The 26,176-nt window shown below is 39.0% G+C and overlaps 4 protein-coding genes across 4 annotated transcripts; all 4 read right to left on the bottom strand.

Moving 5' to 3' along the window:
- Window positions 1-1,124: 1,124 nt before the first annotated feature.
- Window positions 1,125-2,117, bottom strand: LOC148014085 (uncharacterized). The gene is made up of 3 exons (XM_087667257.1): window positions 1,873-2,117; window positions 1,696-1,775; window positions 1,125-1,535 (listed from the first exon to the last, which is right to left on the bottom strand). The coding sequence occupies exons 1-3, from the start codon at window positions 2,078-2,080 to the stop codon at window positions 1,491-1,493; spliced, it is 333 nt and encodes a 110-aa protein (XP_087523383.1). The 5' UTR covers window positions 2,081-2,117; the 3' UTR covers window positions 1,125-1,490.
- Window positions 2,118-17,383: 15,266 nt separating this feature from the next.
- Window positions 17,384-19,052, bottom strand: LOC148014084 (pentatricopeptide repeat-containing protein At3g26630, chloroplastic-like). The gene is made up of 2 exons (XM_087666941.1): window positions 18,444-19,052; window positions 17,384-18,355 (listed from the first exon to the last, which is right to left on the bottom strand). Exons 1-2 carry the CDS (start codon window positions 18,497-18,499, stop codon window positions 17,992-17,994), a joined length of 420 nt encoding a protein of 139 aa, XP_087523067.1. The 5' UTR covers window positions 18,500-19,052; the 3' UTR covers window positions 17,384-17,991.
- On the bottom strand, window positions 18,717-24,543 carry LOC148014083 (putative pentatricopeptide repeat-containing protein At3g23330). Its single transcript, XM_087666518.1, has 2 exons — window positions 24,377-24,543; window positions 18,717-19,347 (listed from the first exon to the last, which is right to left on the bottom strand). The coding sequence occupies exons 1-2, from the start codon at window positions 24,541-24,543 to the stop codon at window positions 18,717-18,719; spliced, it is 798 nt and encodes a 265-aa protein (XP_087522644.1).
- A 142-nt stretch (window positions 24,544-24,685) lies between these two features.
- LOC148014082 (pentatricopeptide repeat-containing protein At4g39530-like) lies at window positions 24,686-25,955 on the bottom strand. The gene is made up of 2 exons (XM_087666517.1): window positions 25,034-25,955; window positions 24,686-24,957 (listed from the first exon to the last, which is right to left on the bottom strand). Exons 1-2 carry the CDS (start codon window positions 25,953-25,955, stop codon window positions 24,686-24,688), a joined length of 1,194 nt encoding a protein of 397 aa, XP_087522643.1.
- Between the last annotated feature and the right edge of the window lie 221 nt (window positions 25,956-26,176).

Genomic DNA, 26,176 nt, shown 5'->3' with positions numbered 1-26,176 from the left:
AAATTTTTGGTGGTTTTTGCATGAACTCATTGATAGCTATGCACACAGGCTTGATGATAAGACATAGAGTTGATTGAAATTAAATTTTATAACCTTATGCTTATAGAATATGTTTATCATCGGCAACCAACATGAAAGGAGGATGTGTTTTCCATTGACATTCATCACATTGGCTCCATCCTAGTCTATTGGAAAAGCGTTATCAATAAAAACACCTTAGCTTAGAAAGCCAAGTGAAAGGAGGATGTGTTTTCCATTGACATTCATCACATTGGCTCCATCCTAGTCTATTGGAAAAGCATTATCAATAAAAACACTATATGTACCTCGAGCTAGGTTGGGGGTCAATGACTCTAAGTCTAGAAAGGGTAATTCCTTTTAGTTTTGTTAATTCTCCCATTTCTTACTTTTGTTGATTCTCATGTTGATGTCAATTGCATATAGAATATGAGAATTTCTTTGTTTATATAGTCCCTCAAATTGCAGCCCTTTGTGGCCCACATCACAATGGCATAATTGACATCAATTTTTTTCTTCAATATTTGTAAAGGATGCACTTTATGTACCCCACTTCACCAGGATTTGTGGGCTATGATATTGTATGGAGAATATATCAAACTCCTTGTATTTTTGCAAGTATGATGAGTATACATCAAGCTTCTCTAGTGAAAGGGTTTGCAATTTGTTTCTGGGCATTCTTCATATTGATGTGTTGTTGAGATATCTCTGCTATAGAACTCTTTATTTCTTCAAATTTGTTTCTCATAATATGTTTATGCTTTGTGTGTATGAGAGAGCAAGAGAGGGAGGGAGGGAGGATGTGTGTGTGCGCGTGCACACACACACACCCCTCTATGAAGTTGCAAAATTTTCATATCTAGCTTACCTTTAAGGTCCATACCAATACGAACCCATGATGTGTGTGCAAAATGCCGTACTTCCCTTACTATGGATCCAACTTGAGCATCATTGTATTTTCCATATTGGAGTATTGCAATGGGATAGTGCTTATGTGGATAGAACTCTTGGACCTATTTCATCATCCTCAACTCACGATCTAGCCTATAAAAAAGTTGGAGGGCATGCGACACAACTCTCTCATGGTGTATTGTAACAGTCCCAAGTCTTTAAAAGATGTTTGAACGAACTTAACAAAGACTTCATGTTGACACTTCCCTTCGCAATGGTATCGACAGCTTAAACTCTTCTACTTTTACATGTTAAGATTAGGCTTCAAATACCAGCCTTGCAACGCTTGGCAACTAGGTTAAGTGTTCGCCTTTTAACGTGTAATACATGCACGTGTCCGCGTGCCAGTACCTCTCTCATGTATCCTTCTCCCCGATGGTTATTAAACAGAAAGGTAAGGCCCAAACGAACTGGCTCAGGTAAGATGTTGAATAAGCTGCTTACAATGAAAAACACATTCTCGGGCCGAGTCCGATTGCCCATGTCTCATTTCAGCCACTAGTAATAAAGATAATCCACAATCAGCCATTATTTGGTCCTGGGCCATAGTCTGCTAGAGCTCTGACCTGTATCATGGATCAGCGCAATCGCAAGAATCAAGACGCCATTATCGTTTCTGATTATGTTATTTCCGGAGTCATTTAATTAGCTGCGTTGTTCACGCGCCCGTGTTTCTCTTTCCCAACTATTAACAAATCGAAAGCAACATTAAAGGAGGTAACAGACCTGGGTAGTGAAGGGCGAATCAGAAACATCTGCTCCATGAGTAATATGCACGGCCGATGGAGAGGATGCCTGATCCGTCCCTGCGCCGTAAGATCCATCGATGATTAATATGCACACGTAATTAAACAATCGATGAAGAAGAGTGAAACTGAGAAAGAAACTGGGACGACTGCCCACCTGCTCCGGAGATCATTAGAGGCTGATCATGATGATCGGGGACAGCTGCGCCCCAGCTAATGTTCGCAAAGAAAACTAACAGTATTAACGCTGCACAGTGTACCGTAATTAACTGCTGGCGAGGTCTAGTACAGCATGAGAAGCACTGAATCAACCCGAGGCTTAATGTAAGGAGGTGTCGATGATGACTATGATAACTTTGCGCCATTTGTATGTATTATCAGTAAGCAATCGTTCGCTTCTCTCTATAATCCTTAAACAGTCACGCAGATCAATTTCGAAACTTTGCATTCAGTATCTTATATTCAAGTCATTATTAACTAACGCCAACACAGCAAAATGTATGTCCACTCTTTTTCTAAGCCCATGATAGACAAATCCAAAACATTTGAAAAGAAAAATTTCCCTTTAAAATGCATATGTTGACTTACAATCTTACAAGAAGACGAGGAGAAGATGCGCTCAAAGTCTTGAAAAGCCTCCCCCGTCTACAATGAGAAGGATTCCCATACAAATCAATCCAATTAATTATTTCTCATACATACCTTGCAAATTGGATAGATTGTTGACCTCATTACAAACTAAGTTGGACAAGTTTTTAGCACAGGGGCGTTCTCCCCGACACATCACCTAATGTTCGGATTCCAAAAAGTATATGCAGGAAGAAAATTCGCTCACCCTCAACCCTCCAACCAAACGTCCACTCTCAAATTCAAGGAAATGGGGACATGAAGTTACACTTCTTTGTTGCCAGTCAATTGTCAAAACCAATTCATTCTTCCTTTTCCAAGGGCTTCAATCATATTCCACAAAAAGGTTTATTTTGTATTAGAAAATCTTTAGTTATACAATAAACTATGGGGGTTGCATTGACATAAATGGAAATTCATATCATGTCGTTAATGTCTGTTTAGCATTGTCCACTTCATAAAGCTTGAGAAAACAATTAATAAAATGTAAACTAGCTTTTTGGTTGGTTTGAGAAAAAGAGGTTCTTTGTTGCAAGGATCCTCTAGCTTCCTCCAATTTACTCTACAACATCCCCTATAATAATATGATGTGGAGCCATTGATTTATAGTCATTTTGTATTTATTTCAATGTTAACTTATATCTACATCTAGTATGTTATGTCTCGACATATATATATGCTATACTATAGATTTAAAGAGTCTTAGTAGGGTAATACCCAAAGCACCATCTTCAACATCATCTTAGGTGGCAACTATAGAAGCCTTTCCAAATCAACCAAATATTTTATTTATTTCAAAATCATTAGACAAGTATGATTAGACTTGTTTCCCACATGGGACAAGCCATATTTTTAAGAGCAATTTTTTTAAAAAAAAGATAGGATTTGAACCCTCAAATAATGGGAGCTTAACGTAAAGAACCATGCTTGGAGTGTGAAGAGAATCTCTCTCTCTCTCTCTCTCTCTCTCTCTCTCTCTCTCTCTCTCTCTCTCCCCCTACACTGATGGAGTGATTGATTGAAGAAAATCCAACTTGCACTTTGCACCCCTCCAACCAATTGACTTGTTGCTTGTTCACATCTCTCTTTTTTTTCTTCAAATTCTTACACATTTCCACCATTGCTATTTTTCTTTTTTAAATGAAGGTAATTGCGTATAAATTTCTAGTAATGGAAAGACATTATGTAGATTGATTTTAGATGTAGCAAGCAATGACAAGTGCCAATTGAAATTTCATGTCTCACATCCAAGCTTAGGACACCCTTGACTAAGAAAATAAGAAACTGAAAGTGGAAGCAAGTGAGCATCAACTATAAAAGTTAACCATGCAACTAATAATCTTGTAGTTACTTGGTATGTGACTAGATGATACACATAAGAACATAACTAAAGTATACAAAAATGCCAAGACCATGTGCTCAAATTTTTATCACTAAAAGTGTTATAAATCTACTAAGGATTCAAAAGCTTGGAAAATCTAAATGAAAAGTTAAGTGATATCCTAGTTTTTTTAGGTTTTTAATACTCAATAGCAAGGTTCTCTTTGCACCAATTAGAATGATACTCTGAAACCTATTTGAGGACTTGTTTAATTTCTATTAGGCATGCAATCATATAACTTCATGAGTACGCTAGTCTACATCTTGTTTAAGTTGTTGGGGTAATTAAAAGCCATGATAAAAGTATCATTGTGATGCACTTTCAAATAATTGCATGTTTTGCATGTAGCATCATATGACAAATACAAGGGTGTCATGGTTATGAACCTTTCAACCCTAGAAAGACTTACATTTGTCAAGATAATCACATGAGATTTTTTTTTGAATAAGTTTTTGAAAGATTATACTCACCTCATAAAATGGTTGACTAGAAAGATTCTTGCTTTAAGTGCACCCTAAACATATGAACAAAAGTTAAAGGAGTCTCCTTTGTTCCCATTTTCCCATTTCACGTAAGAGTTTTGAAAATTGTAAAGTAAGTTCTAGTATAGTAAATGCAAAGCATTCCAATATTAGTTTCTGATGGTGTAATGAAAATATTGAAGATTCTCGTATTAGCATTCGAATATGTGTTGAAAAAATGTGTCAATACGTATGTTTGTATGTCTATCAGTATACATTAATATCCATAGTGCCCTTCAAAATTACAATGAATATTTTGACACAATAAAAACTTACCTACACTTGAAACTTTCCCTTTTTGTACTCACTCTAAACACATCTTTCCTTCAAGTGTGTCATACTCATAATGTAACGATGTTCCTCCTTCCTCCATTTTCATTCATTCTTCTCCTCTACCACATGGTTTTATTGTTTTCTCTTGCTTCTTGTTATGCACGAGTAGAGAGAGAGAGAGAGAGAGAGAGAGAGAGAGAGAGAGAGAGAGAGAGAGAGAGAGAGAGAGAGAGAGAGAGAGAGAGAGAGAGAGAGAGAGAGAGAGAGAGAGAGAGAGAGAGAGAGAGAGAGAATGTATGTAATTGTTGCACATGCATACATGTGGAATATAAGAAATTGGAGAAATATAGCTTATTTTTCTTATTTTTCTTAAATTCTAGTTGTTTTGAGAGGAGAGACATTGTGTCTCTATGCGTTTTATACTATATATTTAATTGTTGCGAGAATAAGAATTTATGTATTTACTTAGTGGATTTTCAATCGTCTATTTGTATTAGTTATGTTGTGCATGGTAGATGGTGTTAAAATCAAACAACAAAGAAGAATGTAAAGTCAAGTGGAATCATGCAATTCTAAGTGTCATAATAAAAAAGGATTCTTTTTTGGGTCCTATTTCCATCCAACAATGGATCTTTTGGATTAGCACCAACTTAGATGGCTTGATCTCTTCCCAAAATCTAAATAAAAAATAGGACCCCAACTTTACCTATCAAAGACTTGTGCACCCATGAAAAGGATACAATGGTATGAAAGTAGCCTATACAAAGGAGAAAACTTTCTCTCATAGTAATGAAGATCCCAATGATGTCGAGAAATTCCATGTCTAAAGTGTGAAAATAAACATGTTTTTCAATGCTACAAGATTTTAGTGTGCATCTATGGGATGAGTTATTCAATTATTTATGTGACCTATTAAGAGTAAGTTAGTGTATGCCACGATGTAAAGTACCAATTCATGTGTTGGACATGCAATTGACCAGAATTAATTGTTAGAGACAATCACAAGTCTATTTGGATCAATTTAAACTATCAAGGAGCATTTAGGTGTGAACTATGACCAATGACTAGTGTGAAATGGTCTTTTAGAGACCTCCATGAAATACACCACATTTTTTGCATAGAATGTGCTAATTATCATGCATGAGAAAATTTGCATGAGTTGCATCAACGATTGACAAGGATTGAAAACTAAAATATAGAGTATGAAAGCAAACATAGAATTGAGTTAGGAAACCAAACAACAATAGTTCTGAAGGCATAAAACATTAAAAGCAATAGTAAAAGCATACAAAATCTACTATAAATGGTTATAAATAGAGATCTAATCCATTGTTATAGGTCTAGGAAAATAAACAAGTGATCTAGTATTGTGATTAACATGGCTGAAGTAAAGACAACTAATTCTACCTCTTCACGGATGCCTCCACGACTCAAGATTTTATTTTTGGGATAGATTTGAAGATATCTTTAGCTATTATGTTAGGTGACTCAAGATTCAGAGGGTTTTTTGTGGCTATAATTGAAGAGATCTCATGGGTTTTTACCAAAAAGAATAGCTAAAGTGGTTTTGGGTTACTTTAATGCATATTTGATCTATTTCGGTAGGGTATTCGATAGTATTTTAAAGTGCTTTCTTTGAATTCGCTATTATAATTTCTTCTAGGATGAAAGAGTGGCACTACTATATCATTTAAGACAACACCTAAGCTATCATCCTAGGTATAATGTATTCAGCTTCTTGAAGGAATTTATAGCATTTGTATAGAGTTTCCAAGAGCATTAATATTTTTCTATTTGGGTTTATCTATTATTTATGTTCTAAAGTGTAATCAAGGGTCCTTGCTCAAGTATTTCTTCCTTCCGTTAGACTTCTCTTTTCCTTAATCCATAGTGGATTTAGGCCTAGACCTTTCTAGACCCCCAAACATTTGGTGAACTTGACTTTGAAAGGCCTACCTCAAAGTCTACAAGATGGGAGAACTAGTTGAAGATGAAGTTGTTTTAAATACAACATATATCTAAGATTTCATGAGAACTCATGCGTTGAGTAAACATTAAAATATCTAATCAAGGCTCCATAGAAAGTGATGTAGATATGACAGAGTTATGGCAAAAATATTTCTAGGTTTCTTCCCTTCTATGCAAAGAAGCTAGAGTTAGTGAGTATATTGGTAGATAATATGACGATATATTTTACCAGCATTATTTGTTATCAAATTTGGACCCACATAGAGTCCAACTACATAGATTATGGAAATACATGGGCTAGTTTTGAGAGAGTCCTAAAAGACGAGTATTTCATAAAGGATGTAAATAAAGAAACCAAGCAAACTTTCCTAAAGTGGGTTCATAAACTTGCATAGGGACTTTTTTCTCTAGATCTACAAATAGAGTTTGAGATGGGGTCTGATTAATTGGATAGTGTAGAGCAATTCTCTTTACTAAAAAAGAAAGTTATTTTTTTTTAATAGGTCATAGACTCTCCATTGCAACTGGAGCTAGAGAAGCTATTAGAGGATAATACTACAAAGCAAAGTACACGTAGGCCCCAATTACCAGTTTTTGTGTTAGAGTAGTTGGTTAGCAACTTGCTCACAATTTCTATCACATTATGTCAGGCCTATCCCTTGTGGATTTCATGCCTTGATTTCGTCAAGGGGTAGGGTGAGAGCTATTCTTGTGCTTTGTTGTGTATTCTGTTTTGTGGTAGCTTGATGCTTTTTATCATTGTTGTTTTGTGCAGATCAATTCGTGGGATTCGACAAGCTAAGTCACCCTATCTCATGGTCGCCAATGAGAGCAAAATTTAAATGCCCAATACATGCTAGAAAGGAGCAAAATGATGCAATTTTTATGTGGAAATTTAAAGCCAACAGAAGCAGAAGATGCAAATTTGGTGATTTAAAGTAACCCTGGAAGACAAGAATGAAAATTTCGACAATTGTGATGATTGCAAAAATTTTCATAAATTTTTGACTACCAGATTGAAGAAGATGACTTCTCGGTCATTCGAGATATCAAGCCGAATGCATAGGATTTTTGGATTGTCAATTGGTCACAAACAAAGGAATTGTGAGAGGGTGGACATCCGAAGGGTCAAAATTGACTAAAGTTAAAGAGTGTGGATCTTACATCTTTGACATGGGGGGGACCGTTTTTTCAAAGAGCGTGATCAGACATGACCTCCCATATGGCTTCGTTTTTTGTGGAGAAGGGGTAGAGAGGCTACAAGCAAGCCACCAAACTGATGACATCAATGTACTCCATGAATTTCTTGCTTCTAACTACCTATTGGATCACACAAAATGGCTACCTGATGTGGAATCACACAAATCAATATTTCTCTCTCCTCCCTCTCTCTCCTCTCAGTGCTTGTTTCTATGCATCAATCTATGAGAGAAGGAGGTGGGCTAATTTAAGAGATTTGATTGGGAGATGATGCTGAGACATGATGGAGAGTAGATCCATAATTGGAGGAGCGTCAATAGCTGTTAATTAGCGTCAGTGGCCTTCCAAATGTGAAATGCGTGTGAAATAAAACATAGTTTTATGAGTAAGTGATAAATTTCATTATTCAGATGTTTGTAAATGGTTCTTTTTTATTTTCAATGATGTGATCTATGTGAAACATGAAGAAAATCAGCAAAAAGTGGTCATTTATTAATTTTTCTATAAACACGCAAAACCTGTAAAATTGTGGTTTTAAGGCAAATCATGGAGTTTGGGTGTTTTGATGTGTCAATGTTGTTTGCATGGGATGACATGAGGAATGAGAATAAATCTTTGTAAGTCTAATCAAGTCATAAAAAATCAAGAAATATCAATATTAACTAATAAATAAATAAGAACAAATAGAAAAAAATTATGGTTTTATGCTTGAAAAATAGGAAAAAATAATATGTGTTAGTGGATGTATGACATGATTGAAGCACGAGTTTTAGCCTCAATTTATTTTTTATGTTGAAGTGAGTATTTATCACTTTTTAATGAAGAAAAATATATCAAAACACTCTCTAAACCTACATCGAATGCACAACTCTAAATGGTAGGGAGAGGAGGGGGTAATAAGTATTGATTACATGTTAAAGTTGAATGTTTCTGATACACTTTGTATATAGGGTACGCGTGTTTTGAGAATTAGAGGGTTCAGTAGCATGAGCATGCTCGGTGCTGACCTTATGCAATGTAGTAATTACGTTTAGAATGGAAGCATGAAAAGAAATGGTTTTGCATTGTCACAATGTTGTTTGAAATGAATAAAAATGGTTGAGCACTAAGAATCATTCACAGTTGCAATGCATTCAACACATTGTATCATCCTAGAGGCATGGCAATTCTCTTTATAAATATTTACCCACGCTAAGAGTGAGGTATCCTAAGCCGTAGGGTTAGTGGTTTGTTTCCTTTGGGAAGTGTTCAACAAGAATTGTATTTTATCTCCTAGAATGATTGTTTAGAAGAGAGTATTATGTGTCATATGTGCTTTATGTGTTCACGATGCATCTCAGGGCGGCCAATGCTTGAGGTGTAGGAGAGCCGTAGAGGGCCCATGACAGCTACCTGGGGGGGTGCTTGCTTTATCTATCTTATGTAGTTTATAGAACGAATATTTTTAGGGGATCCCTATGAGGAGTTTAGGAAGGGTTATTTGTTGGACTTCAATCGTTAGAAATGCTTATTTACTTAGATCAATGTGTAGCATCCTTATCGGAAGCTCCTGATTGCGAGACAGGTTGCCATTGAGTAATTGTTGATGGAAATATATCTACAACGAAGAATTCAATATTAATACTTGGAAACGAAAGGGATGCAAGGCTCAACCTCTCTGCCATAAGGCATAGTCCCATTCTGTTCCCGGAAAACAGCATAAACTGGGATTATTATAGCCTAGACTCTAGATCAGCGCCCTTGCTATTCATTTCCTTTGAGAAGATCTCGTTGCTATCCATTATGATTGAGAAAAGTTCCTGGCCAACCGGGACCACCCATCTGTAGGACGGACCCATGGCCACATCCACCGCACTTTCCTCAAGGTTGCTTTAGTTGTCAAATAACCTACCACATTTAGTTGGACATGCATCAAGCAGCTTCCTTAATTAGCTTGTTAGACACTGGTTCCTTCACATAATTGTAGCACTTGACATAGAAAAGCAGTGTCAAACAAGTTCCTTTTCAACAGATTATCATATTTATCTTTGGAATACATTAATAAAGTCCAGCCCGCAGGCTTATCCATAATCCGCCCGAAGGCTATCCAGCAATCCACAGGGATCACTAATCCAAGATTCCGCCGTAGACTAGTATGCAGGCCTCGAGATCCAATCTCGAGTCATGTTGGCCTCTTGTGCAAGGCCCGGAAGGCAACGGATTTACAGCCAGAGCCCCCCTAGCACCCAAGCGTCCTCTTGCTCCAAGTAGCGCTCAATGGAGAGATCTCACGCGACGGGTTCGGTCCACCTTCCCGGCGCCGCTAAAAACCCCCTTGGTTAGGGTCAGGGAGACAATCGGGGGTAACTGAACTGCCTCTCCCTTCAGGCCTTCAACCTGAAGCATTAAATATCTTTCCATTTTTTAGTTCCTTGGGAAAACAATGCAAACAGTGCTTCTAAACTGTTACAAGCACAATCATTTTCAGTGGTTGTTTAATTGGCCAACTGCTAAGGAGTGAATCCTTCTCTCCAAATGCATTCAGCATTTGATCTGAGATCAATTTCGACTTGGCAAGATTCCCAAGGGTTTGTCTGTTCTCCCTTTTGTCCTCGGGTTAGGGCCATACCCTATTAACCCAACTTAACCAATACCTTAGGTTTTATTAACAGTAAATCATGGCGACTATGTCGCTCCAAATTATTGATTGGTCCTTTGCTTCCAAGCAAATACCAAATTCCCTTATCTTGGCAACTTTTCCCAAGAAAAGGTGATATAACAGGATGACTACTCATCCTCTTGCAAGATAAACTTGCGCAAGAATCTACCAATCTCATTCCAAGGAATTGGCAACTCTCTTGTGATAGAACCACAAGATCATGCGACGTTGCAACTTGTTGCACAAGTGCCGCATCTATTCCGTGGGATCATTTCACCCATCGAATGACGTCTTCTGGTCACGCAATCATGATTAGACAAGAAGTCTTGTGTTGTAGTGTGAGAAGGGGCAAAGAGCTAGTTGGGGATGTCATGCACAAGAAAACTCACAAGGAGGAGGAATCCACAATTATGCCTATACATGCATGCATTAGAAGTACATGTTTTGAGCTTATAGCATGAAGGGGGGATTAATTTTTTTATTTTAAAAAAAGAATATTTCTTTAGAAAAGGTGGGAAGCTTGCTATAATTATCCACCCCCCATCATAATCACTTTGTCTTCTTCTTCTTCTTCCTTATCTTTGCTCCTATGCAAGACTAGGTGTGATTACTCAATTGTTGTCCCCATCTCCATATCACCATGGCCACGTGATCCACCCCCATCTTATTGTGTTTGTGCAATGCCATTACCATGTCACACTACTATTGTCTCCATGCCCTCTATAATCCATCTTGACCACCTGCACTTTGCCACCTATAGTCTCGTCACTTTGTCACCTATAGTAGCTATCTCAACCGCACATCTAGCCTCTCATTGCCCTCTATGGCCCGCACTGTACCCCCCCTACTACCTCACAATGCACTGCCATAGCCGAATGTTGTGGTTCTAGGTATCCACTTGCAAATAACCTAAGAGAAGTGCCAAGTGGCAAGATTACAGTGTATCTTCATTAGTGTTTTTTGTGTGGGATTTATTTTCCATAGTGTATGTATAGACTCGTAGATTAGGAATTTTCCTTTTTGCACAATATGCTTTCTTGATTTTCATAAGTATTCATTTCCTGGTCAATTCTTGTGTATGAGCTACTATTTTCTTCCCTTGTACAAAGCTTTTTGAGAGTATATCTGTTGATGCATATGAATAGCCATGAAAAAATCTCAGGTAAGTTACTCATGAATATATGTGTGCATCATGTGGGTTCAAAATAAGGTATTTTTGAAATACCGTTTTTATACATTTTTTACATATAGAAGGATGTAAGTTAAAGGGGTTAGTTACAAATTGAATAGAAAAGGGTTATGTTTTATTTAGAAAAAAATCACAGATAAAGACATTTATAAATATTCCTTGAATGCATATGATGTAGAGGTAGTAACTTCCTTGAGTGAAAAATACAAAAATGATACCAAGAGCTATAATGTTTGCTACCAAATCTCATGTACCTTCTAAAAGTCACAGGAAATACTTAAGGAACCAATTCAAGAAGTCCTATGTAAAAACATGTTTGAGAAAATGCGATTAAGAAATTGAAAGGCATGAAATACCTCTCCTCCAAACCAGTTCATCTCATATGAGTGTGAAACCTTTTATATATGAGCTACATTTAAAAAAAAAACTAGTTCATACCATATAAATGTGAGTATGTTAACTAATCATAGTCTAATGATTGAAGACCATAGAAGCTTCTATGCTTTTGTATGAAACAAAAATGAAGCCAAAGTTGAAAAGCTTGATTCTTCTCGGTAAAATGGCGCACCCCAAAGTATGCATCAATGAAAAATGTAGGCTTAAACACAACTGAAGGGCTAATTGTGTGACGCCCAAATAAGGCAGTACACTATCGAGTTGTGTGCTTTTGAGGCTTCTTTGATCTCTTCACTTAAAGTTTTGTTACCAAAATCACTCACAATAAAGATAGTAGGAAGCATACAACAAAATAAATTGAGAAAAATATTAAGAAATAAAATAATATAATTGGAAAATTTGAGGTTTTTTTTTAATTTCTTTCATGAAAAGCACTCTATTAGCAGAAGGAAGGGCAAGGTTGAAGATACTATAAATATAGGAGCATGGTTCAACTCAAGTGGTCCTAGGATAAATACCACAGAATTGGATCAAAGAGACTTTGAGTAAGACACTTATCAAGATAGAGTTACCTCTTCCCTAGATAAGTAACTCATTATAATATGGAATATCTAGGTATCTGATCTCTTTCTACATTGTTATTATATAATTAAAAAAATTTATTGGCATCAACTTGGTCACATCTTTCATATCTTATCTGGATGATCATAGGTTGACTATGGCTATACACAATACCCCTCGACATTGGTCTTCATCTCCAATGCTACCTACGTGTCCAACCCACCTTCTTGTACCATCATCATCACCCTCCTCATCGTCTTCACTCACCACTCCTCTACACTCATCACTCCTACCACCACCATCATCACCCTCATCATCATCTTCACTACCATGATCATTGTCTTAACCACCACCATCATCATCTTCACTACCACCATCATCATTCACATCATCATCATCATCACCTTCATTGCCATCATCATAATCCTCATCACACCCTCATTGTTATAGACACATTGGCCATGACATCCTATGGTCTCAAATCCACAAGTTTGAGCCTCAAATTCATGGCCACAATCAACATCATGTGAGTTGTGAGGATAGGCCACCATCATCACACCATCATAGGGTTATCTCCATCATTGTAGAAGGAGCTCTACATCATGGACTATCTAGTAAGAAAGAAGAAGAGAAATAAAAGAACAGTCACCAAAGAGGAAGAGCCACATCAAGAAGAGAAAAATAAGCTTAGTGTGCATTCACTTCATAATGATTATGCATCTATGCCACTACAAGGGAATGAAGACATAATGAGAGTCATTTTCGATGAAAATTAGTGGTGTCTCTATTTGTGATGCAAAAAGCATCACAAAAAGCATCAATATTTATGTTGCTATTTGTGTCACAAATAGAGATACAAATAACAACACAAATGGTGATGCTATTATGAACACCGAAAAAAACCCAAGTACAGTAGTTTGAGGGCAACAAAACAAAATTAGTGAAAGAGAGAGGGAGAGAGCTTGAATCTTTGTGTATGTGTGTGTGTGTGCGTGCGTGCGTGCGTGCGTGCATGCATGCGTGCATGTGTGTGTGTGTGTGAGGGAGGGAGAGGGAGAGAGAGATCGACAAAATGCCATTGACACCATGGTTTGCAAGGAAAGAGGAGAGGAGCACGAAGGAGAAAAGGGAGGGAAGCCATGAAAGTGAAGGGTTTCTTTTTCGAGCCCTTGAGGTAGGTGCCTTGTTTCTCTTATCTTTTTTTGTGTATTTTCTTTTGTCCTCTTTATCTTCTTGTTTGTAAATGGATGCATTCAAAGAGCTGGAGAAATAGAGAGAGGAAGGGAGGGAGAGAAAGAAAGAAAGAAGAAAGGAGAGAAACAAAGAGCCTAGAAAGAAAGGGGGAGAGAGAAATATAGAGACAGGGAGGGAAAGAAAGAGAGGGGAGGGAGAAGGAGAGGAAGGAGGAGGAAGAGAAGCAAATAGAGAGAGAGAGAGAGAGAGAGAGAGAGAGAAATAGAGAGGGATGGAAATAAAAAAGAGGAGAAAGAAGGGGAGAGAGAAACAAAGAGAAGGATGAAAAGAACTATCTGTGCACTTTCATGTTGTTGACTTTTAATGAATAAATTTGTTTGAGGACAATGCAATTACATTAACACACCATATGGTATCATATCCTAAATGCATAGCACATGTTTGTATAAGTGATGACCTACATTGAGAATGTGAGGTATCCTAAGCCGTAGGGATAGATATCTAGTTCCTTGGGGCTTATTCGGTGAGGATTACTCATTATCTCTTGGATCCATTTATCAAAAGAGTGGAGTTTGTTTCAAATATGTTGAGTGTTCATGGCGCATATTGAGGCTAATCCTTGCATGTAGGAGAGCCATAGTGGAGCCGTGATGATCAGCTCAGGGGTGCTCTCTTTGTGTGTGCTACGTGGTGTATGACACTAGCATGTTTAGAGACTCTCTCCGCAGAGTGGGAAAAGAATCATTTTTTGAACTACAAAATCATGCAAATGCAAAGTTCTTAAATACTCTTGGACATGAGACTGTCTGGGGTGGTTTAAGGTGAGTAGTAGAGGCCTGCATATTGCCTTAGAGCCATTGTCGAGCCTATTTTAGGTTTCAACATTTTCTTTTAGTTATATTCACTTTCTTATTTGGTATAGTACTTGTACTAAAAATCTTATTTCTTACAATGCTACTTTATTTTCCTTGCAATACTCTATCACAAGTTGTAATCCCACAGGGTTGGAGACTCGGTATGTAAAGAAGTACAATCTCAATTCTCTTATCAATAGATTGTATGCATGCAGAGATCTAGTAAGACATGTCTCTCTCCTAGTTCTAATTTCTAGTTACTTTGTGATGTATTATGTTATATAGATTAATATTTGGTTGTTTTATATTATAAATTCCATTTGACACTCTATTGCATCAAGATGAGTTCTTAGATATAGGGAGGACTTGTAGCAGTCACTTGGATTTGTGGAGTATGCATCCCTTTCTTTTTTGGCCTTATGGTCCATACACACTCTTTCTATGCAGCCCTGCTTTTATATATTTCTCATCTTTTGTATGGACTTGCAGCATATTGCGATATTTATTGATATATTTGTTTGTTTTTGGATTCGTCTCCCCATCAGTCCATGTAGGTTTATGAGATATCATTTTTCGATGCTGTACTCATTTGGAAATTAGATCAAAAAACATTTCTTTTCTACCATCTCATGATGATTTTGTTTAAACAAGAGTTGTACTCTCAATCTATAAATTATTTGTGGAGATTTTCTCAGCACATGTGGGTGGAAGGATGATAGGGCTTTATGTCCTACCACCCCCCAAAGAAACTTTCGTAATCATCACTATTAGTGTTGCAAATAAAACCTACATGCATCGTTATTAGTATCACAAATAAAACTACATGTGTCACTATAGCAATGCAAATATTGACCTATATTGCAATGTTTTTGTAGAAACATATATATCGATGCTTTTAATGATCATAAGGGTAAGTTTTTTAATTAATAATTTATTTTCTTTAAATGTCACTAGATGGCTCATATCTTGTAGTCTCCTTTGGAAGCCTCTCCACCTCTACACACATAGACCTTACAAGGCATCCCTTCTAAGTTTGCATCTATCAAAGTACATTTTCTAATCGTGCTTCCATCATAGTACATCCATTCTTACAACACCACACTTACAAGAATTGTGTAGTGTAGCCGACTCTGTTCACATCTCTTCAACTCTATCCATGGGAGTTTAGTGTACATATAATTTGCCTCATAGCCATTCATTAAGTGCATCAAATAATCCACCACTCATATACACACATGAAGCTAGCCACACATAGCAAACCACAATGAAATATGAGCAACCGTTGTCGAAGGGTTTTCGAAAGTAAAGTCGCAACCTCAAAGGTCCTTGAGAAATTCCAAGATAGAAGATCAATCAAGTGAATAAACAAGATGAGAAAAATGATGCCAACTCTCTGTTTTATTTCTGCCAATAACAAATACAAGGTTCAAGAAGAAGAAATCAGATCGAGATCTTCGAATCCAGGAAAGAAAATAGCAAATCCATTAACTCTTTATCTTCCATCATTGTTCTAGTCTTTGCAACTCCCCCTTGTTAAGATCAAGACTTGTGGATGATGGTAAGGAATCAAGAATATGTTGTCCTTTGCCAACCAGCACAACCAGACAACCAGATTAGCTTGTAGTGGCAACCTCCACAACACGTTCTCATTCTCTAAAGTTTCTAGTAAGCTGTACAATTGAACCTTGTATAAACAGATCAACAGCCAAAGATTAAGGCAAGAATTTGATCTCTGTAAACAGAATTACAGGTTGCAGACCTGTTATGTCTCTAATGACCTGCGAACACACCGTCTGACTTTCCTGTTGTAGAAGGTAATGTCATTCTGATATAATGAGGGAGCTTCTAGTTTTTGCAGGGCTTGCTGGATTTGGATATAGTGTATCATTGCTATATCATTGACCTTCTATTGGCAGTGTAAGTTGTCTTGATAATTCTCTCTTTCTGTAATTTAAATCCACAGTGGTCCTCCAAGCTAAGCTCCATAGCCATCTCCATTAGGAATATTTTCAACACGATCCCTTATAAGCATGTGAATGCTCTCAAGGATCACCCTCTTCACCTTATACTCTAACTGTGATACAGATCCGATGGAAGCAAGGTCTTCCTAAGGGTTGCAAATAGGTGGTTTTCAGATTGACGACCATCCATTGGAGTAGCAGAGCAGTGCGGCTGTCTTCTATCGCTTGAGATTCTACCATGGCGGTGGTAGATGTTATTCTCAATCCTGAAGTTTAGTTGTTTGACCGCTGGAGTTTTGATGATGTTCAGATCCACAACATCTCTTTCGCTGATTACATTGCTGTCAGTGAACAAGCATGCTACATTTGTCCCATGTACAGCAGGCCGTTACTCTGTGAAGCGCTTTCGAAAGGTTCCATATCCTCTTTGTGGAAAGCTCTCCCCTTTTTAACTCAATTCCACTTTCCCCCCCAGTTATTATGCAGAGGTACACAGAAAATTCAGTTTACATGATTTCCCCCCTTTCTCCGTGTGCAGCATCCGATACTGAGAATAATGATTAATCTATTCCTGCTGAATTCACGTAGTTAGAGCTCCCGTCTAGTCGATCCCCCTCGACCGTGATGCTTTTTCTCCCCCCAATCCCAGCATTCGATCTTCTTTCTCATATGTGTTTCCACAGATGTCATCGGCTTCCTCCTTTCCCCTATTTCTGCTGCCTCGTCTTTTTTTTTAAATTCGAAGCTCTCCAAAGTCCCCTTTCTTTCTGCTTTTTCCCGAAATAGCTGGCTACTTTGCTCCTTCCCTGTGCATTCCGTAACACAAAAGCACGCTCCTTTAGCTCAGTCAGTATAATGGATTATAAAAATCTTGAAACTGTGAATTCTGTATTGACATTGTCGAATCCAATATAGTCATCAGTATGGTAATGTACGCATACATACACTCACTGTTCAGATATGTCAAACTCTGACTGAACTGAAGACAGGTCTTCTTCTATAGTCTCAGAATCTGGCTTCACAACATCAGATGCAGAGTTGATGGGTGACTGAGACAGAAAGCTAGCTCCCATCTCTTCCAAATCATATTGAATTTCATGGACATTACAGGCTTCCATCACAGCGACATATGATGCCCGTGATAGAGACAACTACAGTTGGTGAGCCTCAATGCACGTATTCCTCGCAAGCTCTGCCCTACCGGCTCGACATAGTGCCATTACCAGCTGACTGTATGTTACAGCATTTGGTTGATGACCTTCAGCAATCAGCTATTTCATCCATAGCATCTGGAGAAACTCCTTCTAGTTGCATCTTCTTCACACAGTTCACCACTTCCTCTCCAAACCCATGTTCAACATAGCCTGCTACTAGTGCATTCAAAGAAACTGTGTTTCGATCTGGAAGGGCTTCAAACACCTTATGAGCTTCTGTAAGCAAGCCAGCTTTGTTGTACATATCCACCAGCATACTACCCACATGAAGGATTCTCTCCAGCCCCTTAGTAACTACCTCAGTATGTAATATCTGGCCTGTTTTTTATATCACCAGAGGAAGCACAAGCTTTCACAGTACAAGCAAATATGATAGCATCAGCAGTAGACATACCTTCCTGTTGGATTTGATGATAAAAATTCAGGATCTCCTCGCCAAGATCAAGTTCAGAAAACCCTGAAATGAGAACATTCCATGTGACTCCATCTCGAACTAACAATTGATCAAACACTTGCCATGCATCTGCTAGAAACCCACATTTCATATACATATCCATGATTGTGTTGCCTACATTGGCATCCCTCTCAAGCCCCCTTTTGATTAGTTCGGAGTGCATGCCTTGGCCCATTTCTGAATCTCCTAAGATACCACAAGCCTTCAAACTGCAAACATATATGCCAGAATAAAATAAGGTGGCTAATTATACTAGTCAAACTACATTGAAGAAAGAGACAAGGCAAAGGAGTGTACCTCCACCCATGACAAGGAAGGGTTTGCCAATGCTGGGGTGCACATTGACCAGGCATTGCATGGAAGAAATTGGCCAAGCTTCCTTGGGACAATGACCTATTGATATAGTGGAGTTATTGGCTACTATCTGCAGCTCTATAGGTATTTCCATGATGTTGATAGCAGCAAACCATAACATTAGTACAAAAACACCGATCACCATATCTAAGAAAGATGCTAGTAGCATAGTGCCAAAGAGGCATCAAAAGTCCTCCATCAATAGGCAATACTCCACTACATGCTTGGAAAGAAGAAAATAATAGGGTGCCAAGGAAGCTTATGATACAAACTAAAACTAGAGACCATGAAGCTGATGTACCAAGGGCCCATGCCTCTCAGCAGCATCAGCTGGAAATAATTCCTTGCTTCCTCAGCAAGCCCAAGTTCAGTGTACCGTGCCATCAATGAAGCCCATAAAATTGTGTCTTGAACTTGCAGACCATCAAAAACTTTGTGTATTTCTGCTACAGAACTGCATTTGCTATACATATCAACCAGAGTGTTTCCCACATAATTCTCTGTTTCCAATCCCCTTTTTGTTATTTCGGCATGCACACTATGGCCTGTATGTAAAGCTCCTGCTGTACCACATGCTTTTGAGCTGCAAACGAAAGTCACAGAATCAGGAGATGTGCCTTCCAGCTGCATTTGCTGAAAACACCTCTGTACTTCATATCCTGCAATGATTGCATTCCACGATACTACATTTGAATTCGCCAGCTCATTGAACACTTCATATGCTTCAGCAGGTTCTCCATGTTTGGAGTACATATCAATAAGTGCATTTCCTACTTCTACATCAAAATCGGATTCTATCCTGATTATCTGATCAGGTATCATTCTACCATGCCTTACGGCCCCAATGCTATTACAAGCTTTTAGAACACATGTCAATATGAACTTGTTTGGCACAGGGCCCTCATGCTGCATAATATCATACTAATGGAGAGCGTTCTCTCCCTATACTGCCCACACAGAACAAAAATGTAAACACAACAACTAAATATGTACAAAGTAACAAATGTCACACACACAACTTTTTGGTGGATTTCACACCTCGGATGACAGCAATACGACATCCACCCCCTCTAATCCTGCGCATCCTCCGGATGCCAACTACCCATGATCATTGTCGTCAAGATCCACGAATAGATCCATCTCTTCATTGTGTATTTCTGGTATTTCAGCAAGATTATCTGTCATATCATCTGTCTCTTCTACTGGAGTTTCTTCTCGTTGCTCTTCTCTTGCAAATTCTTCCAATGCATAATCCTCATCATCTCTTTTCTTGAAAATCTTGATTCTTTTCCCTGCAATAGGCACTCTAAGCACTGTCCCATCCAATTCTGTCAGCTCATATGTTGCATTGTCAAAGACATGTCTGACTATGTATGGCCCAAACCATCTTTTCACCATCTTTCGAAGTGCAGTATACTGATTTTCAAGACTGCTATCAAAGACTAATACCCAGTCTCCGTCTTCTATTGCTCTAGGCCGCAAACGATGCCTGCTGTCAAACGTGTCCTTATTTCTAAGTCTAGCAACCTTCAACCTGTCAATAGCTAGCTGAATATCCTCTGGTCTTCTCTCCAACTGCTGGATCCGAAGAGCTAAGAGCTCCTCTCTCGTCAAATCCTCCTGCCAAGGTAAAACTGACCAAGTCAAAGCACAAGTCTCAGTCGGCATAACCGGTTTCTGACCATACATCAACTCTGCGGGCATATATCCTGTGGTAATACTATGAGTCGTACGATCAGCCCACAAAGCAAATGGTAGAAGTCTCGGCCATTCTCCAATCCGTCCTCTGCATGCTTTGGCTAATGCTTTCACTATCGGCGGATGCCCTCTTTCACTCTTCCCATTTCCCTCTGGATTGTATGCTGTGGTTAGAGCCAACTTGATTCCTAGTTGAGAGAAAAACTCCCTAGCTTCTTCTGCATCCAATTCACCGCGATCTGCAGTGATCTTACCCACACAGCCATACCTGCAGAAAATTTCTTCCAATAAGAACTTACACACTGCACTAGTGGTCTTCGTTCTCAAAGGTCTGCCCTCAACATGATTGGTAAGATCCTCTCTAGCCAAAACAATATATCTCATCTGCCATAAACCCATAGGCATAGTAACCAAGTCAACTACCCACTTATAATGAATGCATAGTGGATAGGTCAGATGAAGCTCACCTCGATGACGCACTACCGAATACATCGGCAGTCTCTGCAAGTCTCTACAAAGTGAGAAACATCTCTATACATGCCTTTCCACCAATATTTCTCCTTGATTTTCTCATAAGTAGTCCACACTCCTCTATGACCAGCCCAAGGACTCTCATGAAACTCCCTCATCACCTGTAACTGTGTCTCTTTATTGCAGACAACCCGTAAGGGTAATCCACCTCTTTTCTTTGGGTGCTTCCAAAGAATTCCGTCCTTGAGAAAATAACCATAGGATTTTCTTCTAATCTTCTTGAACTCTTCATCTGTCCATTCATCTCTTTTGCTTAGTGTACTAAGGTACTTGCCAATCTGCAACCAATCTCCAACATAGAATTCTTCTATGAAAGCCACAATATCATAGACATGGCAAACATGATCAATCATAGCGGCTGAAATTTCTGCATCATCCTCTTCTGCAAGTAGTGTCTCCTCATCATCATATCTGGCTCTAGACAGCATATCCGCCACTGGATTATCCTTCCCTGCTATGTGTTTAAATTCTGGATTTAATGACTTGATGTATGTAATCCATCTTAGCATAGCTATATCCAGAGTAGAACAACTCGTAATCATACCTATCAATGGCAAGCAATCTGTCTCTACCACAACTGAGGCTCCAATAAAGTACTCCTTGTCAAATTTGAGAGCCGTAACAATTCCGAGTAATTCCCTCTTGATTTGCGGATACCTCCTCTGTCTCTCATTTAGGACTTTCGCCCCAAACCGAATTGCATATCTGTTTCCATCTGCATCATCTTGATCCACAGCCCAACCTATGCCAACTGGACTAGTGTCAACTGTCAATACAATAGGCCTTCCACAATTATAATCTGCTTTCCTGAGAGTAGGAGCAATCTGCAATAACTTTTTCAATTTCCGCATGGCTCTAGTGTGGCTCTTATCCCAACAAAATTTCTGCCCCTTTCGAAACAGCTGATATAAACAATCTGCTATGTGTGCAAAATGGGGCATCCAAATCATATAAAACACACAAGCTCCAATGAATCTCCGTACCTCTGAAGTGGTACAACAATACACCATAATCTTGCCTATAGTATCCACCTTCTCAGGTGAGGGTTTCCTGCCATAATACCCACACATATGGCCAACAATGACAACCTCATTTACTCCAAAAACAGATTTTTGCCTTGATAGTGTCAAGTTCACTTCTTCTAGCCTGGCCAAAATCTTTTCACAAGTTGAAATATGATCAGCCACAAAATATCTGCATCCCTGCTCATTTAGACTCTCATTCTTCTCTTCTTCTGCACACCCCTTAATGGGCACATCATCCAAAAAAGGCATGGTAAGCTGAGGTATGTAATCACGAAGGACCTTATGCATGGCATTCATCATATGCACAACAGAATTAGTGGCACCTTGAGGCAAGGTACACATCCTGACAAGCCCAATAGGAGTTCTCATAGTGGTTATGTCCCTGCTTTCCAAAGCCAGCTGAAACTGATCATATCCCGAATACAAATCACCTAAAGAATAGATGGCACATCCAATAAATGCTTCTGCAAACTCATCCACAACTGGACCTATACCAACATTCCTGATAGTAACTCTGTTTACTGGCTGCATGTCCTGTATAAATCGGAGAGTACCATTCTTCTTTGGAACCGTAAACCACCTATTTGAGTATGGTGCAGATGACGGCTCTAGGATTCCCATCCTGATTTTCTCATTCAACAAGTCAATTAGCTTTGGTAGGTATGCCTTAGGCACTAGAATAGGTCGGAGGTTCCATAGAATATGAGGAATAGTAAAGATCACCATAGGAGCAACAATATCTGGATTCACACATCCAATCTCATGCGGGAAAAAAGCAAACCCCCTTCCATGTCGCTCAAGCATCTCCTGAAAGCATTGCTTCTCTGTGGGTAGCAAGAAATCATCATTTCCAATTTTTAATTCAGCAAGAGTCTCTGCTGAAAATTTATGGCCTATATGCTCTGGATTCCTCAAAATTTGCTGTTTGGCAGCCCTCTCTATTTGCTGATCACTGTCAGGTGGAAGCAGTACAGCTATCGGCTTCACCTTCTTATCCACAGTCTTGTATTTTGTGTCAACCCTGGCTTCATTATGATCCTCTGCATTACTCAAATCTTGCTGTAAATTAGCAATTCTGCACTCTAGTGGTTGGCTGAATATCCTCAACCCTCTGCTCTATGGACTGCATAGGAACAGCCCTAAACTCTGGATGCTGAAATATTTCAGCAGTAAACTCTGTTGGCTGAAAGTTATCAACCCTCTGTGTCTTTGTAGGCTGATCATAATCAGCCAGAAACTCTGTTTGCTGAATTTCTTCAGCACTCAACACTTTTTGCTGAGTCACCTCAGTCTCTGACTCTATTTGTGACACAAAATCTGCAATTTCATGAAACATGTCCAGGGATTGCACTAATACATTACTGTGACAACTCTGCATATCAGTTTTTAGCATATTTTCCATCTCTGTCATCATATCTGCACAAATCATACTATCATACATCCCATCTATATGCTCATCATCCTCTAAAATACCTGCATTTTTCAAAATTTTCTCCTTCCTGTATATGTACTGCTTGGCAGCTCTAGGCAATTTAGAAGTGTTCTGATAACTCATCGAACTGTTTGCTGGAAACCCAACAAAACTGGAGGACAAAACACTGCTGCCAGGAGGTGAGAACTCCAATCTCCTCTGCTCTGTACCACCGTCGTCTCGCGAAACAGTGGTACCTAATGAAAACCCGAATCCCTCACAGTGGGTAAAGGTGCATCTCTAAGAGTATCCCTATTTCTAACATGGTTCACACACACAGTCATAAACTGAACTGCTCTCATACCATCTTTACTGCAAATTCGTGCATAAGCAGATCCATCATCCATTACTTTTTTTTCCATGCGCATCTATGTGATGAATGGCTGTCCAAGAATTATGGGATAAGAGTATGAATCCTGCACAAAGAATTGGAAATCCTCCTCTACATCTCCAATCGAAACCCTGACACTAGGACAGGCAGCATACAAATCACCTGCAGTGTTGTTGGCGGCTCTCATACGCCACCCATGCTCTACATCCATAGGCCATCTATTACTTTCATAAACTCCACGAACTATGAGATTAATCTCTGAACCATGATCCATCAAAGCAACATAAGGCACTTGTTTCTCTCCAAGCATTCCCCTTTTTAACTCAATTCCACTTTCCCCCCTCGTTATTATGCAGAGGTGCACAGAAAATTCAGTTTACACGATTTTCCCCCTTTCTCCGTGTGCAGCATCCGATACTAAGAATAATGATTAATCTATTCCTGCTGAATTCGCGTAGTTAGAGCTCCCATCTAGTCAATCCCCCTCCACCGTGATGCTTTTTCTCCCCCCAATCCCAACATTCAATCTTCTTTCTCATATGCGTTTTCACAGATGTCATCGGCTTCCTCCTTTCCCCTATTTCTGCTGCCTCGTCTTTTTTTTTTAAATTCGAAGCTCTCCAAAGTCCCCTTTCTTTCTGCTTTTTCCCGAAAGCCGGCTAATTTGCTCCTTCCCTGTGCATTCCATAACACAAAAGCACGCTCCTTCAGCTCAGTCAGTATAATGGATTATAAAAATCTTGAAACTGTGAATTCTGTATTGACATTGTCGAATCCAATATAGTCATCAGTATGGTAATGTACGCATACATACACTCACTGTTCAGATATGTCAAACTCTGACTGAACTGAAGACAGGTCTTCTTCTACAGTCTCAGAATCTGGCTTCACAACATCAGATGCAGAGTTGATGGGTGACTGAGATAGAAAGCTAGCTCCCATCTCTTCCAAATCATATTGAATTTCATGGACATTACAGGCTTCCATCACAGCGACATATGATGCCCGTGATAGAGACAACTACAGTTGGTGAGCCTCAATGCACGTATTCCTCGCAAGCTCTGCCCTACCAGCTCGACATAGTGCCATTACCAGCTGACTGTATGTTACAGCATTTGGTTGATGACCTTCAGCAATTAGCTATTTCATCCATAGCATCTGGAGAAACTCCTTCTAGTTGCATCTTCTTCACACAGTTCACCACTTCCTCTCCAAACCCATGTTCAACATAGCCTGCTACTAGTGCATTCAAAGAAACTGTGTTTCGATCTGGAAGGGCTTCAAACACCTTATGAGCTTCTGTAAGCAAGCCAGCTTTGTTGTACATATCCACCAGCATACTACCCACATGAAGGATTCTCTCCAGCCCCTTAGTAACTACCTCAATATGTAATATCTGGCCTGTTTTTTATATCACCAGAGGAAGCACAAGCTTTCACAGTACAAGCAAATGTGATAGCATCAGCAGTAGACATACCTTCCTGTTGGATTTGATGATAAAAATTCAGGATCTCCTCGCCAAGATCAAGTTCAGAAAACCCTGAAATGAGAACATTCCATGTGACTCCATCTCGAACTAACAATTGATCAAACACTTGCCATGCATCTGCTAGAAACCCACATTTCATATACATATCCATGATTGTGTTGCCTACATTGGCATCCCTCTCAAGCCCCCTTTTGATTAGTTCGGAGTGCATGCCTTGGCCCATTTCTGAATCTCCTAAGATACCACAAGCCTTCAAACTGCAAACATATATGCCAGAATCATAGCACATGCCTCTCAGCCACATCAGCTGGAAATAATTCCTTGCTTCCTCAGCAAGCCTAAGTTCAGTGTACCCTGCCATCAATGAAGCCCATAAAATTGCGTCTTGAACTTGCAGACCATCAAAAACTTTGTGTATTTCTGCTACAGAACTGCATTTGCTATACATATCAACCAGAGTGTTTCCCACATAATTCTCTGTTTCCAATCCCCTTTTTGTTATTTCGGCATGCACACTATGGCCTGTATGTAAAGCTCCTGTTGTGCCACACGCTTTTGAGCTGCAAACGAAAGTCACAGAATCAGGAGATGTGCCTTCCAGCTGCATTTGCTGAAAACACCTCTGTACTTCCTTGTTAAGGTCATGATTTGCATATCCTGCAATGATTGCATTCCACGATACTACATTTGAATTTGCCAGCTCATTGAACACTTCATATGCTTCAACAGGTTCTCCATGTTTGGAGTACATATCAATGAGTGCATTTCCTACTTCTACATCAAAATCAGATTCTATCCTGATTATCTGATCAGGTATCATTCTACCATGCCTTACGGCCCCAATGCTATTACAAGCTTTTAGAACACATGTCAATATGAACTTGTTTGGCACAGGGCCCTCATGCTGCATAATATCATACTAATGGAGAGCCTTCTCTCCCTATATTGCCCACGCAAAACAAAAATGTAAACACAACAACTAAATATGTACAAAGTAACAAATGTCACACACACAACTTTTTGGTGGATTTCACACCTCGGATGCACACCAATACGACACCGTACGTTGTCAAAGGGTTTCGAAAGCAATGTCGCAACTTCAGAAGTCCTTGATAAATTTCAGGCTAGAAG

This window comes from Lygodium microphyllum, chromosome 25 (genome assembly GCF_053477565.2).
Source record: "Lygodium microphyllum isolate KBCC chromosome 25, Lygodium_microphyllum_v1.1.10, whole genome shotgun sequence".
Classification (NCBI taxonomy): Eukaryota; Viridiplantae; Streptophyta; class Polypodiopsida; order Schizaeales; family Lygodiaceae; genus Lygodium; species Lygodium microphyllum.
Note: the sequence above shows the minus strand (reverse complement) of the source record. Positions and strands in the feature narration are given on the sequence as shown.

Bases quoted from the DNA above. Each gene is read 5' to 3' on its own strand.
- LOC148014085 (XM_087667257.1), bottom strand. From the start codon at position 2,080: ATGGCGCAAAGTTATCATAGTCATCATCGACACCTCCTTACATTAAGC. The intron at 1,776-1,872 runs GTGGGCAGTCGT...CTTACGGCGCAG, and splicing joins TCTAATGATCTCCGGAGCAG to GGACGGATCAGGCATCCTCT. The intron at 1,536-1,695 runs GTCTGTTACCTC...TCCATGATACAG, and splicing joins ATTCGCCCTTCACTACCCAG to GTCAGAGCTCTAGCAGACTA.
- LOC148014084 (XM_087666941.1), bottom strand. From the start codon at position 18,499: ATGCCTGGTCAATGTGCACCCCAGCATTGGCAAACCCTTCCTTGTCAT. The intron at 18,356-18,443 runs GTACACTCCTTT...ATATGTTTGCAG, and splicing joins CTTCCTTGTCATGGGTGGAG to TTTGAAGGCTTGTGGTATCT.
- LOC148014083 (XM_087666518.1), bottom strand. From the start codon at position 24,543: ATGGAAGCCTGTAATGTCCATGAAATTCAATATGATTTGGAAGAGATG. The intron at 19,348-24,376 runs GTGAGTGTATGT...AGCTTGTAATAG, and splicing joins GAGTTTGACATATCTGAACA to CATTGGGGCCGTAAGGCATG.
- LOC148014082 (XM_087666517.1), bottom strand. From the start codon at position 25,955: ATGCAGCATGAGGGCCCTGTGCCAAACAAGTTCATATTGACATGTGTT. The intron at 24,958-25,033 runs GTATGTCTACTG...TATAAAAAACAG, and splicing joins TCATCAAATCCAACAGGAAG to GCCAGATATTACATATTGAG.